Here is a 27,309-nt window from a genome sequence, read left to right as displayed (position 1 = left end):
AAATTTCAACATCGCTTGTAATGATTTTAAAAATCATGTAGGCCTATATTGATGGGTGCAACAAAGCTCTTCAAAACTCAGTTAATTGTGTTGCAAAATGATTCACTGTTTCAAAGTGCTCCAATCGAATCATCGCAAATCATTTAATTTAGATCGGAGCTTCGGAGCGTGTTCCTGAATCTTTTGATTCAGATCATAACTTTGGAGTGGATTCGCAAATCATTTCACTAATTGAATGATTCACGATCTGCGCTCCGAAGTCGCTCCGAAGCTGGATGTGTGCGATGCTAACGTTCAAAAGCATCAGTTTTCAAATCTCCCAGCATATTAATATTGTTTTGAAGCATGATATTCTTCAAGTAGCTAATTGTGCGAAAATTACGCTTTATTAATCGCAACTCTGTGAATTTGTGTGAAAGTGTTCATTTATTTTGGAAACTGCAGTGATATGTACTTATTGGTACGTATTTCATGTCACGCTAAAAAGTGCACCCAGGTACGTAAATGCCATGAGACCAGGTAGATTAATACCATGGTTAAACTATGGTTAGCGTAGCAAAACAATGGTTAATTTGTGGTTACCATGGTTTAACTATAATAATCATGTTTTTATTTTTCACCTTAAGAGGACGCAGGATGAATATAGAGATGCAGTTTTCACTGCTTTAGGATAAAGAAAACTTTGGATAGTTTCAATGTACTTTGAATAAAGAAAAGAGAGGTTTAGAGCCAGATTTAGCTAGCAGAAAACACAAATTAATTGTTATATTTTGATATATTCTCTTTCGAGTAGTCCAACAATCAAAAGAAAACATGTTTAAAACAGAAAAGTCACTTACAAAATGAGATTAGAAACATAAAAAAAAAAATAAGACCAAAATTTCTTTGTGTGTGTACATTGTCAAACAAGTGAATGACATATTCATCAGAAGAGTGACAAAAAACACTCTGCATACAACGCAGAAGCACTCTGGATATAACGCAGGAGGGGTTCAGGCAGCAGCTGGGCTGTTTTAAAATCCTGAATTTGACATCTTTTAGGCATCAACAACTGATCCCCTTCTTTACATTCCCTGCTGTGTTAAAATCACAAAGCGCGGCATCTGATCTCACAGATCCAACACCAGATCTGCTTATCATACTTTACACCCAGAGGTAAAATAATGAGGTCAGTTTTAGGTCATTGATGGAAATACAAAAGGAAAAACAGAATAATGCATGTAAATGTTCTTCTCAGATTAAAACAAATTTTTAGATGTCATTAAGATATCCACTTGTAATGAATGTTTGTTTGTTTTTCCTCTACAGCTTCTGCATGCAGATTCAGTGAATGCTCTTACACACCCTCACAATAACAAAAATATTATAAAAGACTTCTTTATTTCTAATCATCATGAAGCACTTTCAGCAAAATGATCTGTCTACCATTTCATGTGTGGTACAGGACTACAATCAGTAATAATTCCAAGCTCAGGCAGTAGTTGGGATTTGGTCGAGGCGTCTAAAAAACTCAGTTTAGATGCATTACAAGCTACCCAGAAATTAGCCAAAGAAACGACAAACAAAATACGTAACAACAAAGATGGCCTTGACAAATGCAACATGTAATACAACTTGTACAACTTAGAAAAGTATACTTATTTTAGACTCACAAAGGACACATACATTGTATGTGTTAAATTATTATTATTCTTTTTGTTGTTTGTTGTAAGGACATAAAAATGCTAACTACATCATTCACATATTCAGCAGTCTGTTTAAATACCTTATTTTTCTACAAAGTGAATTTACATTGTTTTAAAGTACAAAGTGCAAAGACTATGGTTTCCATCGTCGTTTTGGTGGGGGCAGGATCTGCGGGATGGGAGCGGGAACAATCGCAGCGGCCACTTCAACCTTGCTTCTTTGACAGGTTCTGAAGAAAGTCAAATGAGAGAATGAGGAAAATGCGATTTTAAAACAATGGCTTTCATTTATAAATACAATTGTCTACTTGTATTAGTAATTGGTTTCAATCTACTGCTCTGTAAAAAACAAAAAAAAAGGCTGGAATGCATGTTGTGAATGTTAACAGCCACCGACATTAACTCACCAGTTTACTAGATGTTGTGCCTTCACCTGTTTTTGCCCCTGAGGAAAAAGCAATGAGAATGTTTTACAAGCCTGTTCCCCATTACATGACGGCAATACGGGTTATTTCTGAGAAAGTTATTAAACAAATGCAAGCGCTCATGGTCATTAAAACGACCACACAGTCTTCAAACAATCTCAGGCTGAACCTCCAATAGGTAGAGCGCAGTATCTCCCTCATCCAATCAAAAAACAGAGCACTTGAGTTCATGCTGCTCGTAAGAAAATGCTGTAAATCCACGGATTTCATCATAAAAATGAAAGACGTGCCTGTTTAAATTTGAATAAGAGAAATCATGTTGCTAAGTCATAATTATGTGAAAGTAATTGACTATTTATAGTTCTACAGGATTTCAAACAAATTGGATCTCGCAGATTGGAATTCCAAAAGCGCAACTGGACCTGATTTTCAAAAATCTTATTGGAGTCGGTAAGAAAGGGTTTATATTTCAAATAAATGCTGTTCTTTTAAACTTTCTATTCATCAAAGTATCCTGAAAAAATAAATGTTTTGACGAAAAAATAAAACCGCTCATTATCAATGCTGAAAATAATCAGAAATGTTTCTTGAGCAGCAAATCAGCATATTAGAATGATTTCTGAATGATCATGTGACACTGAAGACTGGAGTAATGATGCTGAAAATTCAGCTTTGTATCACAAAAATAAATTACATTGTAAACTATATCAAAATAGACAACAGTTATTGTAAATGATAAAACATTTCACATTATTACTGTTTTTGATAAAATAAATTCAGCCTTGGTCAGCAAAAGAGACTTGCAAAAACACTAAAAAGCTGTACCGACCCCAGACTTTAGACTAGTAGTGTATTTTGCATTCAAATTGCAAAGTGCATTCAGTGGAGCATCACTTTTTTTCCTCTACCATTTCAAATCAAATTATTCCCACTGTTCTCTGATGCAGTAGAAACTCTAGTCTAGTATGTACAGTAGATGCCCTTATTTCTCAGACATCCATCAGGAAACAGAGAGACTCACCCTCTTCCTTAGTGACACCCAGACAGCCCATCAGTTCCTGTAGAGACAGGGCTTTATCGTTGCTGATGTCGCAGTACTCCACAAACTTCTTCACACATTTCTTGGGTTTGGATTTCTTGCGCAGTAAACGCTTGAACGGTTTGATTTCTTTCTTTCCGATGTCGCCGCTGGAATTCTTGTCAAGCTGACTGAAATACCAGTGAACAACTCGCTCTTCCAGAGTATGACTGGGGTCAGGCTCCAACATCCTGAATGGAGGAAAAATCAAACACTGAACATGTTTATACGTGCTTCATTTTCTGGTTCAATGCCTGTGAAACATGTACTGTATATAAATATTAAATTAAGTTTTCATTTGCTGATCGTTAGGGGCCTGAATAGCAACGTCAATTATTCTAGTCAGTCAGCTTATGAACTAAGAAAATATTTTTACACGGCACTGTAGGCAGGGTCAGTCAAATTCATGAACCAGTCCATTACATCTACATTTGTCCATTCTCAGTTTCTTGTTTACCTGCCGGCAGAGGCTGGGTCAGTTACTGCATGGACCATGTCTGTGGACAACGCGTCCAACACGCTGGTCAGGAATTCTGTCTTCTTCTCCCCAGGACATCCTGAAAAATAGAGAGATGTGAATGTTACAGAAAGAGCTGCGGGATTTAAAATAACTCTTTAGAATAGCATGTTTGCAAAAAAATGAATCAAATGTAAAACGGTCAAAATTTTCCTTTTTTATTGGATTTTAGTGACATTAAGTTGTTGCTTAACAAAATTCCATGAGAAAAAGATTAAAAGAGAACAAGGCTTCCTTTTATGTGACATTTTACCTTCAGGTTACCAGTATAAACAGCTATGAAACCTCATAAACAGCTGTTGTGACTGAATTACCTCATGTAACTGCTGCTCTGGTCTTAATTACTGAACTATATGTGATTATGTCACTATACAACTCAGCGATCATATACATAAAAAAATAATAATTTGCAAGAAATGCATTAAATTAATCAAAAGTGACAGAAAAGATGTTAATAATGTTGAAAAAGATTTTTATTTATTTTTGTAAATTGAACTCTACTCATCAAATATTCCTGCAGCACAACTGTTTTCAGCATTGATAATACTAAGAAATGTTTCTAGAGCAGCAAATCAGCATATTAGAGTGTGTGACACTAACGACTTAAGTAATGATGCTGAAAATTCAGCTTTGCATCACAGGAATAAATTACCAACCCCAAACACTCAAATATCTGAATGTAATTTTACATTTTTAAAAATGCACCAGACTAAATGCACATTTTCACAGTTTTACAGTGTACCATATACCATGGTACTGAATGATTACAGTACTTAATAAATGATGAATACAACTCTACTAACATAATAAATGTCCAAACAACCATGGTCCTTATTTGTTAAAATATGGTTCAGCTAGTGAATGCATATAGTGCTACACATACTAGTGGCTATTTGAACTGGCGCCATAGGTGGCCCAATAAACACTGAAAGATGTAAAGCTGTAAGATGTTTTTACACCAACTGCACTTAAAGATGTTGGAGAGTAGGAGAGTTAAACAATGTTATGGCTTCAGAGATTCTTCACTGCCTTGTCGTAAAAATCAGACCTCCCCTATCCTGTCCGAAGAAGATGACAGCTGCCAATCACACCGAGGATTTGGGTTTATGGTCACAGGTAAAAGATTGCTGTCTGTGGGAACTGAGGCCTGTGGATGTTTGGTTGAAACCCACAAACCAGTCAAAAACATGTCCAGGCCCCTTATTTCTCAACAGTGTGTATACACAGATGTGTGCGTAAAAACAGTTTCACGCAAAGTGTGGGATCTACCAACTTGTCCTTATATGTAGGAATGTGTGTAAATATAAGTACAAAATATAGAACCTTTTATACGCACTCTTGATGAATAAGGCCCCTGGTCATAATTTACCACAAAAATGAGGAATTATATTTTGCTTAAGCATAATAAATTAAGCCTATTTTTAGGATTCTTTTCTTTTTTTTTTTTGGGATTGTGACAGTTTTTTTGAAAACATTTCGGGAATGTTACATTTGAATGTTCTCTAAAGATTCTGAAACAAGTAGTAACATTTAAAAAATGTTTGATGAACGTCCAGCTAAAACGTTTCGAGAAAAAACATTACATGAATGATGTATAAATAAACTTTTTGTGCTAATGTTTTGAAGACATTATTAAAGACCAGATAACTTTTAACAAATGTTCTATTAACATTATTGTGGAATGTATGTTCATAACTAGTTCTGAGAACATTCCCTGTTAGCTAGGAAGCAATTAACTTTAGTTAAGATCCCCCCATAATCCTCATTATTATCATGCAATAAATTAATAAATATTGAATGTAAATATTGAAAAATAATAATAAGATGCAAGTAATATGCTGATTACTAAAATTGTATATATATACCAAAATAAAAAAGTCAATTTTTTTGACAGTAAACAATTTCTTTTTTACTCAGTGGTTTACAGTAAGTGTTTTATTTCAGCAAATTTGTGTCCATCTCATTCAGTAGCTTGTGTTACGTATATGCACATGTATATTGGCCACCCTGCTCTTTGGATATTAAGTGTTGGCAGTTGAAAAACCAAGGGAGTTTAACACACTCCTACACCTTCCATCTGTCTGTCCAAATAAAACAAGATAAAGAAAGGGAAAGTGTGTTTGTGTGTCTGTGTGTGTTTGCAAGGAGGAGTCTTCACATGTTGGTCTGTTTATGGTCAGGCCCAGAGGCACAGATTCTCTGGTGTAAGAAGCAAAGGCATGCCGAGGTCCTCGTGAACAGGTGTGTGTAAGAGCGAGCGTGATCAGGTAAACAGACGGCCTCACACGAGAGAAAAGAGAAGGCAAAATGACATTTAAACGTGTGCAGGTTTGCAAGCGAGTGTCGTGCTGAAGATCTGCGTGAGTTTCTGCTCCTCATTGAGACCAGACACAATAAAATATCCGTGACATCTGTTCATCCGAGGAACGGCATTCTTATTGCTTTTTCAATAAAAACAACATAACGTTTAGTGTAGTCTAGACAATCAATAACAAACATTTCTGACCTTTTAAGAATTATTTTTGCTCTTGGCATTTTACATTAGTCAGAAAATGCCATTTTTAATGTGTCTTTGTGTTCCATTTTAGTATGAATTTATAGAGTTTGAACCGCATTGCTTGCGTGAGTAAAGAAAATACAGCTTAAATATGATGTCTAACATAAAGCTGTTTGATTTGGTTAAAAAAAATTATGATATGATATCTATATGTATGTGCTTTATTTTCACTTTGGGTTTTTTTTTTTCCCACTAAAGTGAGCATGAGAAATAAAAAAAATTAAAAACATTCAGACATTAATTTGAACTCTCCAGCTAATTTAAATGCTGAGTTAGGATTCACTGAGTAAACCCAACCAGATCCTGCATTTTACAACATTTCAGCGTTACCCAGAATCCTGCAGCTTGTGGAACTTACATAAAAACTCTCAAGTTGCAACAGAGTCATGAGAATTGCGGTATTGGCTGTGGATTGTGGACGTTTAGCTGCCAGCAACAGCCGGCCCCCATCAGCCCCCCTTCTACACCACAATTAACCAGCCGTGACCAGAGAGCTGCTCACACAACAGCACCTGTACACATGCTGCTGGCAGCTTGAACGTCCACACACACACACACACACACACACCTGAGGAACAGAGACTTATTCATTAACATATTGGGATATTGGCATGTTTACCAGAGTGCATAGTGGCAAAGCTAGCCTAGTAGTGGATAAGAACAACAATTAGTCTGTGTTTACTAAGCTGGGTCATTCTTACTATGCAGTACAGATTCATAATTGTAACATAACTCAGTTACAATTAATTGAAAGTAGGGGTGCATTTTAAATAATTCTACTACTTTTTGGGTGCATCATGTACTATCCCAACCCGATCCCATGAAAGTGCGTATAAATAGTACGCCAAATAAAAACGAAAACTCGTGGTATTGATACGCAAAAATGGACTTTGGCGTGTCTATGCTACGCGATGGGTAGGATTAGGGTTGTGGTGTAGATGCGTATCATATGTACGCGAAAACTGCGTATCATATGCACGCCAACAAATTTCGTATCATATGCACGTGAAAACTGCATATTATATGCACGCCAAAAACGCGCGTAGCATATAAACGCCAAAGTTCATTTTTGCGTATCAATGAGTTTTCGTTTTTTATTATGAAATACTCAACGTATTTCTTCACGTGTTATTATTGGATCCATTTTTACTGTCTTAAATATCACTTTCCATACTGCACTCTCAGAAAAAAAGGTACAAACGCTGACACGGTGGTACCCTTTCAAAAGGTACTAATAAAATGTGCACGTCCGATACTAATATGTATCTTTAAGGCATTAATATGCACCTTTAGAGGTAAAAAAAAAAAAAAATAAATAGGTACAAAACTGTACCTTTTGAAAGGGTTCTGCCCCAGTCACAGCTTTTATACTCTTTTTCCGATGGTGTGGGAGGTTTAGTAATATCCCTTTAAATAATTAAAGTTTGTTCTTTGATGACATCATCATCCAGGAAGTGACAACATACTGAGGGACATCATCACCAACATCAGTGAGTGTTAGCAATGATTGGATTATTATTTATTTTTTTTTTTTGTCACTCTAAAATATAATATAATAAATATAGTATAAAATTAATAAGCTCATAAAAGATAAGACTGTCACTCCCTCACTGAGCAATTTTTCAAACTTATTAATGAATCCCTTTACCTTTGAAGATATTTCCAAAGGGAGGCTTTGTCTGATTCCAAAAAAATATAGCAAAGTAACACACACATTCTCACACCTCACACACTGTTTCAAAAGCCTGTTCCACCACTTAATCTTAATTAAAGTATGTAGATAATCCTATTAGTCAAAGTCTGACCATGGTTACTACACATTCTGACAAAGCACAAAAGCATTTCTCATGTACTTGCACTAGTAAAAAGTACCATGGTATTTCCATGATATTTTTAGATGTACACAGGGTACTTCTTGTTAGTAAATACCATGCTACTGTAAATACCATAGCATTTATACCATGCATTACAATTATTCAGAATCATGGTAGATGTTGAAATGCCAGAGTACTATTCCAATTAATAACACTGTACCACCACATTATATTTTCGTAAAGGTGGATATTAGGTCTGAGCAATAGTATTTCACCATCATTCTAATATACTGATTTGCTGCTTAAGAAACATTTCTTATTATCAGTATTGAAAACATTGTTGCTGCTTAATTTTTTGTGGAAACAGTGAAACATTTTTCAGGATCCTGAAATAAAATTATTTATTTGAAATAAAAAAAAATAAGAATTGTTACATTATAAATGCCTTTACTGTGACTTTTGACTAAATTAATGTGTGTAATAATTTAGCTGACTCCAAACCTTTGAACAGCAGTGTATTTATTTTTTATATAAAATAATATTGAATATGTAACCTATAGTCCACTTACAGGGGTGGAATATTGCAGCTCTTATTAATTTGAGTCTAATCAACGACTTCATTCATGCTGGAAATGGAAGTCACTCCCTTGTTTCCTTTTTGCTTTTTTTTATCTTTGCCCTCTACTCCTTTTTCCTCTGTTCTTCGTCACAGCCACTCCCCCACACTCATCCTTCCTTGTCATCCTCCTAGGCTCGTGCTATCTATTGTAATCTATCTTTTCTACCTCCCCTTTCCTCACTGAGATGATCTGTTAACATCTGTCGTCTATGCAGACCGTAGGGTCGTGGGAAACCAGGAGATGGTTTTAGACTCTAGATGTCACACACATACCTGAGCTCACAAGCAATAACATATAGATGCCTAAACAGACATTTTTATGTTTACTTTGTGCGTGTATAAAATGTGATATCAAATTTGCAGAATGAACCAAACAACAGGTAGTGCACCTATTAAAAGACACCTATTCAGTTTAATTTTTATTTATTTCCTTGAGGTCCTCTTTGGTAAAAAGGTGTTGTTTTTCATTTTTGTAGCTTTGTTTCTAGTCCTCTTGCTATTTTTCAGTTTCTCTCCAGCAAGCCTTGCACAATATTTTCGCATCTGCTCATAAGCACACAGTTAAGCTTACCCTGCAGGTGTCTGCTCCTGTAATGGTCCTTTGGTTTGTTTGGATGGGCTCTTGCGTTTCCATCACATTTTGGCTGTTCAAATCTACAGCAAGAGAGAGAGAGAGAAAAAACAGAGAAGGAATGAGAGTGAATACAAAGCATTATTGTTTACACAGTGATGAGTCCAACAGCTAAAACATTCCACCAATGCTAAGAAAAATGTTTAGATTTTGTTTTAAATAGCACAAAGACCAAAATAACATAATACTGTTGAATAATGTTGAATACAGATGATCTTTTCTTCACCATTGTGATGTATATTGGAAAATAATAATGATATGTAGGTATATATAAGAAATGCAAAATAATTTATAATTGTTCAGTTTATCTGTCTATGAATTATTTATGTGTTCGTTCTATCATTCTATTGTTATATCTATATGTATATATAAGTTATACACACACACACACACACACACACACTGTGTATATAACTTTTAATATACTTAAAACTAAGGCATAATTTCACTTGCTGAAATTAATTCATTTTTAAACAGATCTTAATCAAAGTTCAAAATTTGGAGAACAGATCATGTTTGTTGTTTATTTAATAGGCTTTCTGTAAATGGATCATCATATTTTTGTAACTGAATATGCTTCTGTGAAGATTTTTTGATCACCTTATCTATTCACAACAACTGCACTATAGGATGCAGTCACTAGAAGGACGGCTCAGAGATGCAGGAAACAGAGCAATGGAGTGAAAGACAATGTGTGGACAAAAAGAAAAAGTAAGTGTAAAACAAGAGAAACGTTCATGGCCCCATTAGGAGAGTAAATGTTATCCAATCATTGCCAAGTGACTTGCCCAAATAACAGAGAAAGAGAGAGAGATAGAGGAGGCTGATGGGAAGGTAGCACTTCCATGCACACTCTAATGTGCTGTTTGGCACACTGCCTGAGGCTTTGTTAACTCAATACCACATTCGGCGATGGTCAGAAATCCACAGCATCGCTCCATAACACTCCTGCAGCTCATTAAATGTGCCCCTGAATACAGAGAGTGTCACTGACCCCTGGCAAACACACTCGCTATGTTTTGTCATTCTGCCAGGTTTCTTGATCAGATTTGGGGCGGTTGAGCAGCCCACCAGTTAGCAGATGAGTATTTAATCAGAATAATTTGCTGGTATATTTAGCTTTTCTTAATGACTGCAGAGCAGAAAGCTGCACTCGAAAAAGAGACTGAATGAGATTAGGCCAAGTATTGGCCCCTGAGAGACTCCAAAGCTCAATTTTGTACCCCATAGTAAGTGGAAGAATGAGACCTGCCCCGGGTGTATATTAGATGTACTGAACTGAACAGGTCGACTGGCACTTACCATTTTAAAAGCCAAGTGGTTGGTTTTTCCTTTCAATAGAGACAAACTGCTTAAGTTGTATTCTGGCAACTAAATAAGGACGGATTTGTTTCTTAGAGGCGCCAGAGGTATTTTAAAGTGTTTAAAATAGCATTTTGTTAAAGCGGATGTTAAAGGGCTAGTTCACCTAAAAATAAAAATTGGCTGAAAAGTTGTAGATGTAGATGAGTTTGTTTCTTTCTCGGAACAGATTTGGAGAAATTTAGCATTATATCACTTGCTCACTAATGGATCCTCTGCAGTGAATGGGTGCCGTCAGAATGAGAGTCCAAACAGCTGATAAAAACATCACAATAATCCACAAGTAATCCACACCACTCCAGTCCATCAATTAACATCTTGTGAAGTGAAAAGCAACACTTCTAACTTCAAACTGTTGCTTCAAGCTAAAATATGAGTCCTCTATCTGTTATATTGCGTTCTCTAATCTCACCTGAATCAGAAGAGAAATGTGCTCAGATCAAGCACGGTTTACAAGCAAAAGCAGTCCAAAAGAGTTCTAAGCAAACATGTTGGTAGATGTTGAAGAGTCCAACGGGGATGGACTTTTTCATTGGAGGATATTAGATGTTATCTGTTATAATAGATTGTGCTCTCATATTTTGTCCAGAAGCAACCGTTTAAACTTATAACAGCTTAATAATGATGTGTTTCTTACAATCACACAGTTACTTGCTTCACAAGATGTTAATTGATGGTCTCTGGTCGTGTGGATTACTTGTGGATTATTGTGATGTTTTTATCAGCTATTTGGACTTTTGTTCTGATGGCACCCATTCACTGCAGAGAATCCATTGGTGAGCAACATTTCTCCAATCTGTTCCAATGAAAAAACAACCTCGTGTACATTTTCATTTGTGGGTGAACTATTTCCTTAAAAATGCATTGTAGAAATAATATACAAGTAGTTGTACTGGAAAATCCTATATTGAGTGCATTACCTTGTGGATGTGCCAGGTATGGGTCGTCCAGTGTCCACCAGGACACACCAGCAGTACCCGGTGGAGGGATGGCACTGAACGGGTTTGTAGAGGCCACCGTGAGCACAATCCGGCACAAAAACTGCTTCGTTTTTATGTTGTCTTGCTTCTTCCTGTGCTGACAGCTGCTCCTGATCACATGAGGTCGCTGAGGTAAAGTAAGGCAGAGGAAAGGAGTGAAATACTGCAGGAGACACAATATGAGTGAGTAAGTGTCAGTGTTCTCTGTGGCGAAGAGAAGCCAAGCATCTGTGTTTCCATACAATGAAAGGAGACAGTGTCCAGGAGCTGTCAAGCTCCAAAAACTTAAAAGTAGTAAATAAGACAATGCACAATAGCTTGTGAGGACTAGAATATAGCAGACGTTTTCTAAAATCTTTAATAATAATAATAATAATAATAATTCCAAAAAATACAATGTTTGACTAATATCTAATTCCATGATTTTGGAAGCATGCATCCCTCATATGGTATCTCATAATCTTGGGTGTGATTCATCTGGACAAAAGAACATACAGGTAAATGCTATTTGATGTTGAAAAAATGTATAATAAATTTAAATTGAATTAAATTAAAATGTTTTATTCCATTTTATTTTTATTTATTATATGTGTTAACAAATAAATCTTTAATACATCTAAATTTATTATTAAATTTTAAACAAATTAATTACACAATTGGCAGTTGAGCAAATTAATGTATAAATGTCAATTAAAAAACCTTATAAATCTATATACTGATAGATAAGCATTGCATTTATTAAATATGATATCTCATGATCCTGTGAGTGTGATTCATCTGGTTAAAAGAATGTATGCTGTCTGATGTTAAAACAATTAATAATACATTTAAAGTACTTAAATTTAGTTTAATTAATATAATTTGAATGAAACTTGAACAAATCAATTAAACACACATATTGTTTTTATTTAACTTTTTCAACTTGCAATTCCATTCATACTGAGAATTTAGCATTGTTTTAAGTCTGATGTCTGAAGAATTAATAATACATTTAAATGAATTAAAATTAAATCAAATTTTAATTAAATCCATTAAATTTAATTGGAACAGATTAATCAAACTTAATTGAACAAATTAATTAAATGCATACATTTTTATAACTTATGATTCCATATTGAGAAACAAGCATTACATTAATTAAATATTCATGGTTATCTCTAAAGCTGATGTTATGGGGCCTTCATACAAGAACACTGCCTATGAAGTCAATGACTGACTGGACGATGAGGTCTTGGACACAGCCGTGGAGAGATGGATGGACAGCATGTTGGAGTGGATAAGAGAGTCAGAGAGAGTGAAAGTGAGAGCTTGTGCTTTATCTGGAGCCTGCGGGAATGTTTATGACATTAAGAAGTTAATGACTGCACAGGGCTCCTGCTGCTCGACCAGCATAAATATTTACACATTGTCTCTGGGTGCCTGCATTTGCTGTGTCTTTGAATGAAGATAGTGACCTTGGGCAGAAAATCGCTGCATAAAACACATTGTTTTGGGAAAACAGTGGCATCTTAGCGCTTCCTTTCAATCCTCCAAGAGACACAACGACAGCCCCAAACACATGAATGATCCATATGGAGCACAACCTTTGAGCCATGAGATTTCTCTGCATCAGGAACCAATCATCTCATGTGCCACAACACAGCTCTCCAGCAACGCTTTGAGCCGCCTGATCTAATGCAAGCAAGATTATAAAAAAAAAAAAAAAAGTGTGTGTGTGAGTGAGAGAGAGAGAGATGGAGAGATGATACGTGGTTTCTAATGTATTCTGCGGCGGCACAAAATATGGTAGTCAGTCACAGACGGAGGGTGAACAAACTCCAGGCTAAAAGTAGTCTAATGTTAGTGTAGGCCTATTCTATTAACTACGCACATTGTATCTTAGTAGGAAAGTACTAGATATGGATGTCATGTCATAAAATCGTTTTAATACTACTGAATTTGTATTTAAACTGAATACAGTTTAATAAAAAAATATTGTAAGCTAATTATAACACTTACATTTCGGTTATTCAAACAGCGAATAAATTGTATAGATTATATAGAACATTTACATTATCAAAGAAAATGATCACTGACTTCAGTCTAGCGTGAGTTTAAGCAATGTTTAAAAATCTGCCTACACTGTGAATAAATCTCTTACTTACATTGCACTTACATCTGCACTTGTTTGTGATGAGAGACTGAACAAACCTTCCGCTTTTTAATTTAATTGTAAAGCATTAAATATTAGTACTGTTATCAGATATTACAGATACACTACTCTGTATACTGAAATATATCACAAAAATGCATTTAAAGTCATGGAGCCCTGTTTCTACACTGTTGCTAAGCTGATCTGGGTGTTTTTAAGTGCTTTTCTATGCAGTTGCTAAGGTTTTCGGGGTGGTTGCTAGGATGTTCAGGGCGTTGCTAAGCTGTTTTGAGTGGTATTTAGTGTAGTGCTACGCATTTGCTAAGGTATTCTCTCTCCCACATCCGTTTATAGTTATCCTCTCTATTTCTCTGTGGTGTTGTCAGGTCTTTGGCTTCATGTGAGCATTGTTTTAGAAAATGTTGCCATGGGTTTTCTCTTCTTTTTTTAACCCAGAGACATCTTTTCTTTGCCGCTTGTCTTTCGTTCAATTCTATTCTGAGCGTCTCTGAATGGTGATAATCACCCTTTAGACCTTAACGAATCAGCTGTAATCAAAACCATCAGCGTTCACTGCACTGTACTGATGTTTTATTGATTGTAAATCAAGAGGCCTTTCTATTCACAAGCTATTCACACACACAGACACACAAACACACACGCAAAAACGAGTCTATTCAGAAACACACAAACTCTGTAATAATGTCATCAGAATTAGATCTTTTACTGAGTTCATGTCGTCATTTTTTCCCAGATGGGTTTTAATGACATCTTTGTTGATTCCTTCATTAGATCAACATGTCAGGCAATGGCTGAGTGCCACAGTGAGCTGGATCTTTACATATGTGCTTCAGTGTGTGTGTGTGTGTGTGTGTGTGTTTGCAACAGTTTCATAATACTTGCAGATAACTATCTGTCTTTGTCTCTTTTGCTTTCTCTTTCTATTCCCATACAAAAAATAAATAAATAAAAAATAAAGTAAAATAACAAAATATATAAATCACAAAAGAAATGTATGTCTTCTAATATCTCAACTGTTTTCTAAAACTAGGCCTTAATTGTTAACTAAAATTAACACAAATAAATAACTAAATAAATAAATGGCCATTTCAAATATAATAAAAATAAAAAATGAAAATAATAGATAAAAAAACTTACAAAATAGTAATGCTACTCTAGCAGCTAATCGAAAGATGCAAGACAAACACACAAATTAATATGACTAAAACTGCAAAAAAAAAAAAAAAAAGAAAAAGTAAAAAAAGAAAAAGTAAAACTCAAACTAATTTATACAAATATATAAAAAGTAATAAAAATGACAAAAGCATATAACAAAAATTAAAATGAAAACTGAAAATATCAAAATAAAAGGTAATTAAAAATATTAATAAATACTATAATAGTATGCAAATGATAATAAAAATAACACCATGATCTCCAGTTTCTCAGATGGGTCCCCTAGTAATTTTCTACCAAGAAAACAGAGACTTTAAGTGCCTTGCTTTTCAGAAATGTATCTTGAGAAAAACATCCCTATCTTAAATGTCTCAAAAAGTCTTGAGGTAATATGAACTCAATGTGACAATTCTCACCAGATTCTTTCAGTTTCAAGATATCTGATCTATACACTGTAAAAAGTGATAAGTTGACTTAACTTAAAAAAATTGAGGAAACCCGTTGCCTTAAAATTTTTAAGTAAATGATTATTTAAAAAAATAAGTGAAGTGAATTGTCAAGTCAACAGGCAACAGGTTTCTTAAATTTTTTTAAGCTAAATTAACTTATCACTTTTTATAGTGTATTAGTTTTAAAGGGGTCATTAATTGAGACTGTTTAGGTTTTTTGGGGATTAAAAAAAGGAGTTAATGTATTTTTATCTTTGTAGGGTGTTTGTGTCCGCACACTGCTGCTAAGACACGTTTATATTATATGCAAACACCATGTGAAAGTGAATTTTGCATCCGATGTCCTCTTTAAAGCTCTATAATCATTCTGAATATCAACAGGTGTCTCATTTGTCTGTTTTTCTTATATCAGCAGACACATCAAGAGATAAAGTTGATACTCAAACTGCAAAGTCTACTGACATCTCCTGAGCAAAGTAAGTTAATAAAAACTTTTAACATTTTACGATTTTCCGTCTTCTCCTACATACCAAAACCAATCTGGCTCTGTTAGCATTTTGTGTTGAAAAGTGATAACAGATGTTTGTCAGTAACTCACATTGTGTTCTTGTCCTGTTTTGTCGGCTGCGGACCTGTTCTGTCCAGAGTGTGGGGTACTGAGAGATGATGTCTGAAACACACACACACACACACGAATGCACAAAACATTGGTTCTGTCTCAAATCCTAGTGAGCGCTCGTCCTAGACGGCATTTAAAGGCTTCATTGACACTCACCTTCCTCATCAGCAGATGGCTGGGTTTCCACTACGAAAAACGTTGGCGGATCTGCATTTAGAATGGAGAAGATTTGCAAGGAAACTACAATTACGAGTGTCAGCTAAACAGTCACATCACATGATCCATAACGCATTTGCACATTGCCCGGCCAGGATAGATTAGAGAGATGGAGGAACAGAATATGACAGAGGAAGAAGATAAACTGAAGAACACAAACAGGCAGATAAAGGGTTAAAGGAGGTTTAGTGGTTATAATTGACTCAATGAAAGAAAAAAAAAGAAAAAATTTAAACATTCAATCTCTTTGCTTGACACCATGAAACACTCGTTTATGACAAAAGGCAGTGTAGTTCAAATATAGAAGTCTGTAAATGCAAAAATTCAAAGGTGACAAATATATACGCAAAACAGCGTCCAAAATGAACACTAAATGTGAGTAAAATTTAGCTCAAGTGATTTGAAAAATGTTACTCAGCAACTTCATTATGATTTGCAACATAATTCATGGCTTTTTAAGACTTATTCTTTGGATAATTATTTATCTAGGAAATAGTTTGTCCCTTGTGTGAACTTGTGTGACAATAAATCCCCATTCCTCTGACAAATTAAAGCATAAAAAGGTCTTAAGTTTCAAATTCATAAAGTCATTGCAAAAAATGTTGCATGCACTGCAAAAAATGAGTGTATTACTCAGTATTTTTCTTTTCTTTTCCAATGCAAACATCTAAATATCCTTAAATCAACAAACTTGAGATGCAAAATGAATTTGACCAATTGTGAGTTTGTTTAAAACCAGAACAAACATCTGTCAAAGGGGTATGAAAACTTGTTTTCCCATTGAATTAAGTTGATTGTTCTGAGCCTATATAGGCAGATATTTGATCTTGTTTTAATACTTCACTTAATTTTGAACAATTTCTCAGAAAACAAGACATCTTAAGTCATGACATTTGCACTGGAAAACAAGACAAAAATACTGAGAAAGAGCTTCACTTGTTTTGTAGTGTGATCAGAAGGAAGAGTAAAGGTTTTTTCCATATCAATACTGGTTGGGTTTACTTATAGTCCTATATACATAGTCAATATATAGTCTTATATAGTCAAGTCTTATATATAGTCAAAAAGTCATTATATATTAGTGATTATATATATATATATATATATATACAATGTATTTTGCATTATTTTTTATTATGCATTTCTAAATAAAAAATAATGCAAAATACATTTTCGTGACTGGTAAGAAATATGTATGGCTGGCAAAACATGAATTTTGGACACTGTTTGGAAAAATAAGCTGCCTTCCCTGTAAAAAAAACAACAAATGTTTTTGTTTAGTTCAGATTTTAGTGATCTGGAGAACAGGCATGCAAGAAAGCGGACATATGTGTTATGTGTGCAGACGAGGATGAAGGAACATCTCTAGACGCTGGCCACAGGAATCTAAAACGCTGAGAGCCGCAGGTGTGGTTAACCTCAGCAGGGTCACCATTAACTCATCAGAGGGCAGAAGATAAACTGCCCCTTCTTTCTTTTGGTGTGTTTTTCTCTACTAGCATCCTTGGGAAAAAGTTGGGAACTTGGGGAACAGCCACTGTCAGCACTCTGATGAAGTGATAAAGTATTATGAGATCCGACCATGTTATTTATATGACTCTAAAATTTCAAGTGTAGCAATGATTTTCTATGTTTTTGTGGCTTTTTGCCTTTTATTTGATAGGACAGCCCTGAAGCGACAGGAAATGGTGGGAAGAAGGAGAAGGCGTGGGATCGGGAAATGACCCAAGACGCAAAGCCAGGTCATCATTGTGTTATGTGCACTACTGACCAGGCCGCACCTCTGACAATGGATCTGTTCCAAAACCTAGTGAGTATATATATATTACTAGAATTTCATTTCTCTCACTTTGTCCCCCATCTAATAAGGATTTTTGAGGCAGCTTGCTAGTGTTTGAAATGATGTGGAAATCAAAATACCAGCTTTTCTGGTGACTGAGCATGATTCAATTTTCCATTATATTACAGTGCCTTTTTTTAATAGGCATACTTGGAAATTTGACATTTCGTAAGTAAAATCACATTTTTAATCAATACGCTCTTTAGAAGAGTTAAAACATCTAAGAAATGAACTTCAACAAAAACCTTCACATCTCCCATAGCTGATTGTTTAAACTGAAAAAGACATTCCCCTTAAAACTGAGAAGGGAAAAAAACAAAATAGGGTGATTATCTGGAGATCAGGTGGTCTGTTTTGTTTCATAAAAGGAGGGAATCAGTGCCATTAGTAGTGCATGAGAAAGGTCTTCATCTGGAAAGAAGAGAAATGACGTCCAGGTGAAGTGGTTAATGTTCACTGCGGTGCTATGACAAAACCGTGAAGCCCTTCGATTTCATTTTAACGACTGTGAAAAGCAAAGGCTGTTATTACAGCGTCTCTCTGTTTAACGACTCCAACATACGACCATTTACTTTCAGCCCTGAAGCAACTTCAGCACTCTCAATTCACAAAATATTAGAACGGCAAGCCGTAACTCGCAGTACAGACATACACATACACATACACACACATTAAAACGTAGCTGTCAGTGCAGATTGCCCCTCATGAAAGTCTTTACCAAATCAAAAGAAACCGTTGAGGGTATTTACCTGATTTTCCTGGTTCCTTCGGATTCACTTTACCGTTCTTGGACCCTGAAAATCAACAGGACAATCACAGGTTACTCACACTAAGATTTTAGCAAATCTACACCTAGACTTTAGTTCATTCTTAACTGGACTATAACATTCAAATGTGTCCTGCAGATCAGAATGAAGTCTTCCAGGAATGCTTCATTTGAAATGACTTACGTTTTTAATTATGCATTAAGCCTCTACAGAGGAACATGATAATGTTATGGAAGCTGCAGGGGGTAAAAGCCATATGACACTATCTTGGAGTAAAAGAGCAAGAATGTTTGAATTGGGCGCTTTGCCTGCCAAATGCGCATTTGTTTTGTGATGCTCCCCCAGACCTAACTGATTAAGCTGTTGCATGTGCAATTAAATCTAATTGGTCCTTTTCTAGTGAAGCTGTGGTTGTTGTACAAAGCCAAGCCAACAATGTTATGATCCAGAAACCCATGGCCTGCAGTGATTGAGTTTCAGTTTTGTGCGTGAGTGTGTGTTTAATGCAGTGCTATGCTAGTTTACTGCATGTGGCTTTGGTTATGTGGTATTGTTATGCTGGAACGTTTCTGTAGATTAGGATTAGCTCTGTTTTGGCATCTCGCAGTGCTATCACTGGCTTAGATGCTGAGTTTCTGCATTTCTCTGTTGATTTATATTCCTAAACAACTATAATGTGCCAAAACACTGAGATTGTGTAATCACTGTTTGGAATCACTTCAGAGTACTATTTATGAGGTGAAAATCTCTTTTGAAAACAAAGAAGATGTGAGTGAAGCACGGAGTAGAAAAAAGGCACGAAAAACACAGCAGGGGTAGAAGTATGGTACCTTGACATTGAGGTTTCTTATTGGCTACTGCTGAGCCGCTGATGGGTCTGCCACTGGGTGTCACACACCAACAATAACCAGTGTAGCTGTGGCACTGAACCTGTTAGTCAAATACAGCAGAGATAAAGAAAAAGACAGAGAGAGGCAGACAAATTCAGAAATTTGACAGTGAAATTGTTAAAGGTGTAAAATCTATCTATCCATCCATCCGTCCATCCGTTAAATTGTCTATCTATCTATCCATCCATCCGTCTGTCTGTTAAATTGTCTATCCCTCCCTCCCTCCATCCATCCATCCATCCGTCTGTCTGTTAAATTGTCTATCCCTCCATCCATCCATCCATCCATCCGTCTGTCTGTTAAATTGTCTATCTATCGATCCATCCATCCATCCATCTATCCGTCTGTCTGTTAAATTGTCTATCTATCCATCCATCCATCCATCCATCCGTCTGTCTGTTAAATTGTCTATCTATCCATCCATCCATCTATCTATCTATCTATCTATCTATCTATCTATCTATCTATCTATCTATCTATCTATCTATCTATCTATCTATCTATCTATCTATCTATCTATCTATCCATCCATTGTTTTATTATTCTATCATTATATCTCATACCTCGCTGTAGGTTCCGTCAGGGTTGCAGACAGGAACGAACACCTGTGGGAAGAGTTTCTTGGCTTGCTGTTCTGTGTATTTCTTCTCTGCTACACACCTGGACGTATCTGAAGACATAACACAGGTAAATCCAGCAAGTGCGACAAACTATATAACCATCCATGTTATTGTATGGCAAAAATAACACATTCTCATATCTGAATTTGGTCAGTCAATTCATAGGTAATTTGTTGTGAACTGAAAATGGTCTTTATCCAGATTATCCTGATTATCAAATAGCTAAGTAGTTAAAAGTGAGTCAGGACTGCCACTGGAGCTTTCTTAAAAAATGCATGACATGTCTGCTTTGGAGATCTTGAAAAGTAATATAAACTTGATGATTCATTTGTTCACAAACTCTGTCCATCCTCTTTTCTATATATAACCTTAAACTTTATTTCCCATTTTTCCACTTTAAGCACACAGTCACTATTCTGCTCATCGTGTCAGTGTAATATAGAAAACAGAAAGTCTGCAGAGAGCGAGTGCATTAAATTCAAACCGACAGGCGAGTCCTCTGGCGTTCTCTCTCTGACTGATGTGGCACGGGTGTTTTTTCTTTTCTTTTTTTTCAGAAGAAAGGAAAGAATGGCAATGGCGAAAGAAAATGAAGCAGGAAATAAGACTTGGTTTCTTTTGCAGTGACATGTGACTTCTCAGACACAGAATAATTCAAGATGTTTCGGAAGTGGTGGATCCCTGTGTGTGGTTGGGAATTAGACCAACACTCCTACTGGAGTCATCACTATCTCTATACCAGTCCAGTGGTAAAACTATCGCAGATCTCACTCTGTCATTCTGTGTTAAGTCTGTGTGAGCTGATGGTGTCCAGCAGGTTATAATGCATCTGTATGTACATTTATGTGTGGTAGTGTGTGTGGATGTCATTGATGCAGCTGGGCAGAAAATCTTCCAGACCTCAGTGGAGACATAAACTCACTCTCTCCACTGGGCAAATCATTAAAACACTTTTAGTAGGGGATGGCACGAGAGGATAAGCAAGGAACTCAGTCAAAAAGATGGTATACGAGCTAAATGCTAACCTATAAATATATGTATAAACTCAGTTCTGAAAAAAAAAAAAAAGAAAATCACTAAAATATAGTACTTGAAATTAGCCATTTTACCCAGTGTTTGTGTGCATTATGTATTTTATGCTTATTAGAGTGTCAGGTCAAGTCAGGTTACATTTATTTATATAATGCTTTATGAAGTACATATTGTTTTAAATCAGCTTCATATTAATAATAACAGTGTTAATGTTGTAAAATTAATTAATTATGAAAAAAAACTATTTAAGCTGCAAGTCAGCCCTAGAGAAGATAATAATGTCATTATTCAGCTCAATTTAGTTCAATAACTGTCAAATTTGCAAGCTCATTGGTTTTGAAAAGTTCAGTAATCAGCTCTACAGAAGGCAAATCAGCTCAAGTCGGTTCAAATTTTGTTCTCAATGGATAGTGTTAGCAGTTAAATTAATATTACTAAATATGAATTGTCTTTTAAACCACAGTTATGGCATTTGCTTAGCAGCATGCTTTATCACAATAAATGAAAGCTGGAAAATTATGCTTAATAAAGAGGAAGGATGCTGATGGCTGAGTGTTTCCAGAGTGGAAAAATGTAAAAATAGTTCAGAGCAAAAGAACAAGGTTCAAAACCTGCTTTTTATGCTTAGCACCATTTATTTATTTAACATTTATTATATCACTGTTTGTAGGAGGAGACAAATCATATAAAGAGTGCTGAAATAAACTGTTCTCAACTTTGACGTTTGTGCACAGCTGCACAATCCCTGAATGTACTTCCCCTTCCAATCTAATCTTTCCTTTTTGGTTTTCTTTCACTCTCATTTTAGCGGAACATAATTCATCCTCTTTCCCTTTCTCTCTCTATTTCTCACACCCTCTTTAATCCCAATGTAAGAATGACACATTGTGCTTACTAGTAGGGAAAGAAAAAGTGAACGGGAGACAGAAAGACAGAAAGAAAGAGAGCTCAGAGCAGAAAAGAGTACAGGACACGAGAGTCTTCCTGCCGAGCCCAATACAATGAGAGTGTTTGTGAGCCGTTTGACCTTTGACCTCTGTGGTTACTGACAGCCTTCGCCCCTCCCTTCATACAAATGACCACCGATCTCTCACACATATGAATGCACCACTGTACATTTATTTTTACACAGGCAAGATCCCCATCAAGATCGTAGCAAAGATGTTTCTCAATTTATGGATTTAGTGAAAATGCACCAATTTTTACCAGTCATTATATATTTCTATATATGGCTACGCTTTTGTTATTTAATTTGCATTCCAAATAGAGTGATTTTATAGAAAACATAAAATGGCATTCATAATCCACACTGGATCTTGAGTTTGTCCGTCAGGGTTTAACTTGATAGGCTATAACATTACTGGTTCATATGATTTTTTTATTCTGCCAGTGTGGCCTTGGTTACATCATTAGAAAAGAAAAGCTGTTTCAGATCCAATATTTTTTGATAATTTAATTTTAATTTATGGTATTAAATTTAATGATTATTAAATGTATAAATGTAGCTATATTTAATATATTATTAAATTTATAAATGAAATGCATTATTTTATTTTTGATAAAAGTTTTTCTAAATATTAAAACCTTTTTTTAAATTTAAGATGCATAAGGACAATCAGGAGCAAAGTTGAATCTGCTTCATTTGTGTCACCTCAAATCATCAACTCACTTCAGCTCGCTTCAGATCACTGAAATGTCATAAAGGACAATGTGTTGTACTCTGCACAATCCCGCTCTGTCTCGTCAAAGAATCATTTATCCCTAGATGGATTTAACCCTGCCCACTTCGACCCTGACCCACAAAGGGCATCAGGCCAACTAGCAGCAGCTCACGTTTGATTGGTGAACCCTGACCTTTGCATGACCCTCGTATGACTTCCAGCTGAGGGTCACGGCACTTTGCACGGAGAAACTCGCAGCGGGAATTGAAGGTCCGTCCATCTGATGCACACAGCGGCTTGCGAGGAGCTCCAGAACAATCCGTATTGCATTCTTTATCTTGCTCCACGCGCAGAAACTGTGAAGATAGACAGAAAGAGATGTTAGCAGTTACTAAGCTAACAATGTGAGCATAAAAATACTTAAAATTGCATTTCAGTTTAATATTTAAAATAATGATATATATAGATTTTATTCTAAATGTGTTTTATTAAATTAAAAATATATATTATATATTATATAATTTTATAATTATATATATATATATATATATATATATATAATTTTATATCAAACATTTATTTGTATTTAAAAATTAACATATTTCTATTTATATATATTAATATATACATTCATATTAATTATATTTTTATTTATATAAATGCATTTAAATATATGTATCATTTTATATTATAGTTTATATTTCTATAAACATTTATTTATATAATGTTTATATAAAAATTATAATATAATTTGTATATTTTTATTCATTTGTTAATTTTGTTAATTAATTTTTAAATTTTTAAGTTGTGATCACCATGAAGCATATATTTGATGACATCTTTGTCATAAATAAAGTATCTTGGCAGGCAGCAAAATTATTCATTATTTTAGTGCATTTTGTGCAAACAACAAATAAATTGAAAGTGTTATGTTATACTGATAGAAATTTATCCAGTGCCCTGTTTTTATTTATTTATTTATTTTAATTTTTATTATTATTTTTTTTTTAAAGTCGACAGTGAAGGGCTTGGCATCTTTTGAGCTCATGACACACTCCGTTCTCTATTGTTCTGTCGCATTCATTTACCAAATAATACACACACAGAAGCGCAAACAAAACACAGAGAGACAAATAGCATTCACACACCCCTCTGTGTCCGTGTCATGTCTTGTTTGTGAATGAGGGATTGTGGGAGAAAGGCAGAGGTGCTGACGGCCTCTCGTGTAGCGCTTTTATCTGTCTGTCACTCTCACACCTGCACAGGTACGGCCACAAACAACTCACACACTCGCAATGATTGAATACTGTGTGTTTTCTCTTTGTGCACTGCAGGAACATTCAAACACACTGCAAACATCACGTCACCGACAAATTCAAGAGTGGACAGGAAATCAACTCGCTTTGTGTCGGGACATTATCTGCACAGGTGCATGTTTAATGTTCAGATGAGTTATAATTGTCTAAACTGGCGAATGCAAAAATAACTTGAAAAGGTACTGAGACACACACACTCACCTGCAGCCAATAAATCAGCCATGGGAAAACAGCAAATGAAAGTAGTGTTGAAAGGAAACAGATTCTTCATATAAAGCTGATGGGTAGGATCATTACCCACTCAAAAATTAGCACTGGCTGACATCCTACAAATGACTTTCTGTGTGTGTGTGTGTGTGTGAGGGAGCTCTGCACCTGGAAGATGGTTTCAGAGGGGGTTTGAGGATCAACCCTTTGCCCCTGGCGATGGGAGACAGCTCTGCTGTCATCTCTGATCGTAAATCTAGAGTTGATGAATGCTGGGGAAGTGTGTGTGTGTGTGTGTGTGATGAATGTGAGGCAAAGAAGCTGGTTCATGCATAGCGGAAGAGGGGTTGTGAGTGTACTGAGATTGAACTAACCTTTTTTACTTGCTTTTTGTAACTGAGTTATTGACTATTTAATCCTTCTCTTTTGAATGCCCCAGTGTGTGTGTGTGTGTGTGTGTGTTAGTGCTGAGAGGTTGCTCTTTCATAGCTTATAGGAGAGTAAATGGAGATCTAGGAGTTTGGAAATGGAGTTTTGTTAAGGTATGACCTTTGTATCAGATGTTTCTTGTAAAATTCCTTTAGATGTTTAACAAAATAACCACAAATTAGCCAGTTGTTGACATGCAGTGAGAGTATAAAGCTGTGGATAGCAGCAATTTTATAATACAATTCAATTTTGTGATAATATATATGTACTTATTATAAAGTATTTTAATTATATATTTGAGCTTGGGTCAGATTTGGCAAGATACTTGCAAGTCAATCAAAATACATTTCTTGTGGAATTCTTCTAAGACTAAAAAAAAAATAATAATAATAAAAATTATTTTATTTTATTTATTTGTTTATTTTATTTTATTTTATTTTATTTTATTTTATTTTATTTTATTTTATTTTATTTTATTTTATTTTATTTTATTTTATTTTATTTTATTTTATTTTATTTTATTTTAGTTTAGTTTAGTTTAGTTTAGTTTAGTTTAGTTTAGTTATTTATTTATTTATTTATTTTTATCACCAAAAGCAAACTGAATAATAAGGGCTCAGTTTTACTTTCATATTGCACCTGAACTTCAAAGTGGACTAAAAGTGATTCTTTATCCACTTTTTAGTTCAGCAACCATTCAACACACTTTTTGTTATTTTATTTTATTTTATTTTATTTTATTTTATTTTATTTTATTTTATTTTAGTTTAGTTTATTTTAGTTTAGTTTAGTTTAGTTTAGTTTAGTTTATTTTATTTATTTATTTATTTATTTTTATCACCAAAAGCAAACTGAATAATAAGGGCTCAGTTTTACTTTCATATTGCACCTGAACTTCAAAGTGGACTAAAAGTGATTCTTTATCCACTTTTTAGTTCAGCAACCATTCAACACACTTTTTGTTATTTTATTTTATTTTATTATTTTATTTTATTTTATTTTATTTTATTTTATTTTATTTTATTTTATTTTATTTTATTTTATTTTATTTTATTTTATTTTATTTTATTTTATTTTATTTTATTTTATTTTATTTTATTTTATTTTATTTATTTGTTTATTTTATTTTATTTTATTTTATTTTATTTTATTTTATTTTATTTTATTTTATTTTATTTTATTTTATTTTATTTTATTTTATTTTATTTTATTTTAGTTTAGTTTAGTTTAGTTTAGTTTAGTTTAGTTATTTATTTATTTATTTTATTTTTATCACCAAAAGCAAACTGAATAATAAGGGCTCAGTTTTACTTTCATATTGCACCTGAACTTCAAAGTGGACTAAAAGTGATTCTTTATCCACTTTTTAGTTCAGCAACCATTCAACACACTTTTTGTTATTTTATTTTATTTTATTTTATTTTATTTTATTTTAGTTTAGTTTATTTTAGTTTAGTTTAGTTTAGTTTAGTTATTTATTTATTTATTTATTTTATTTTTATCACCAAAAGCAAACTGAATAATAAGGGCTCAGTTTTACTTTCATATTGCACCTGAACTTCAAAGTGGACTAAAAGTGATTCTTTATCCACTTTTTAGTTCAGCAACCATTCAACACACTTTTTTGTTATTTTATTTTATTTTATTATTTTATTTTATTTTATTTTATTTTATTTTATTTTATTTTATTTTATTTTATTTTATTTTATTTTATTTTATTTTATTTTATTTTATTTTATTTTATTTTATTTGTAAACCCCTGTATTAGGATGTTTTTGTTGTTGTTGTTGTTGTTTATTTGGATGTCTCATTATATCTGTAAAGTTTTTATGTTGTGTGTTTAGGATTCAATAAAAATAAAGTATTTTGTGAGTATTATATAATGTAATGCTATTGGGTCAATTATGTTTAAAAAATGCTGTCCCATCCTTCAGTTACAGCCCTCAAAGTGGACTGAAAGTGAAATTTTACTTCAGCTTTCAGTCCACACTTTTTTTATATTTGTATTTTTTTATTTATTATATAACTTGCATGTAGGCGATATATTTATGTAACTAAATCACACCTCCTTTGAGGTTTAATTATTGCACTTGGCCAATCGCGATTTCAATTTTATTTCCATTGGCTGCAGTACATCCCGTCTCTGTGTGTGACAGAAAAAATATGTTTCAAAAGGACAACAGTCCTCTTCATCATCCTTTTCGCTCTTAATTCAGAATATTTATGAATGAATGAACATTAAGTCGTGAATAAGAGGGTCTGATGTCTGGAGTTGGTTGTTTGGGGTC

At 34.3% G+C, this 27,309-nt stretch overlaps 1 protein-coding gene across 3 annotated transcripts in view; it reads right to left on the bottom strand.

The window, feature by feature from the left end:
* Positions 1-830: 830 nt before the first annotated feature.
* The window catches only part of smoc2 (SPARC related modular calcium binding 2), a 34,488-nt gene continuing 8,009 nt past the window's right edge, over positions 831-27,309 (bottom strand). The window contains exons 2-13 of one of the 3 annotated variants that reach the window (XM_058794805.1): positions 23,263-23,425; positions 20,320-20,426; positions 19,697-19,796; positions 18,849-18,893; positions 16,200-16,283; positions 16,023-16,094; positions 11,609-11,795; positions 9,267-9,349; positions 3,646-3,745; positions 3,132-3,379; positions 2,093-2,130; positions 831-1,915 (exon numbers count right to left, since the gene is read on the bottom strand). In XM_058794805.1, coding sequence (XP_058650788.1) covers positions 1,892-1,915; positions 2,093-2,130; positions 3,132-3,379; positions 3,646-3,745; positions 9,267-9,349; positions 11,609-11,795; positions 16,023-16,094; positions 16,200-16,283; positions 18,849-18,893; positions 19,697-19,796; positions 20,320-20,426; positions 23,263-23,425 — 1,251 coding nt within the window. In that variant the 3' untranslated portion in view covers positions 831-1,891. The remainder of the gene's footprint in view (positions 1,916-2,092; positions 2,131-3,131; positions 3,380-3,645; positions 3,746-9,266; positions 9,350-11,608; positions 11,796-16,022; positions 16,095-16,199; positions 16,284-18,848; positions 18,894-19,696; positions 19,797-20,319; positions 20,427-23,262; positions 23,426-27,309) is intronic. The other 2 variants (XM_058794804.1, XM_058794806.1) reach the window with 2 other exon arrangements.

The sequence above is a fragment of the Onychostoma macrolepis genome, chromosome 13 (assembly GCF_012432095.1).
Source record: "Onychostoma macrolepis isolate SWU-2019 chromosome 13, ASM1243209v1, whole genome shotgun sequence".
NCBI lineage: Eukaryota > Metazoa > Chordata > Actinopteri > Cypriniformes > Cyprinidae > Onychostoma > Onychostoma macrolepis.
The sequence above is the reverse complement of the archived record's forward strand: the minus strand, read 5'-3'. Positions and strand labels throughout refer to the sequence as shown.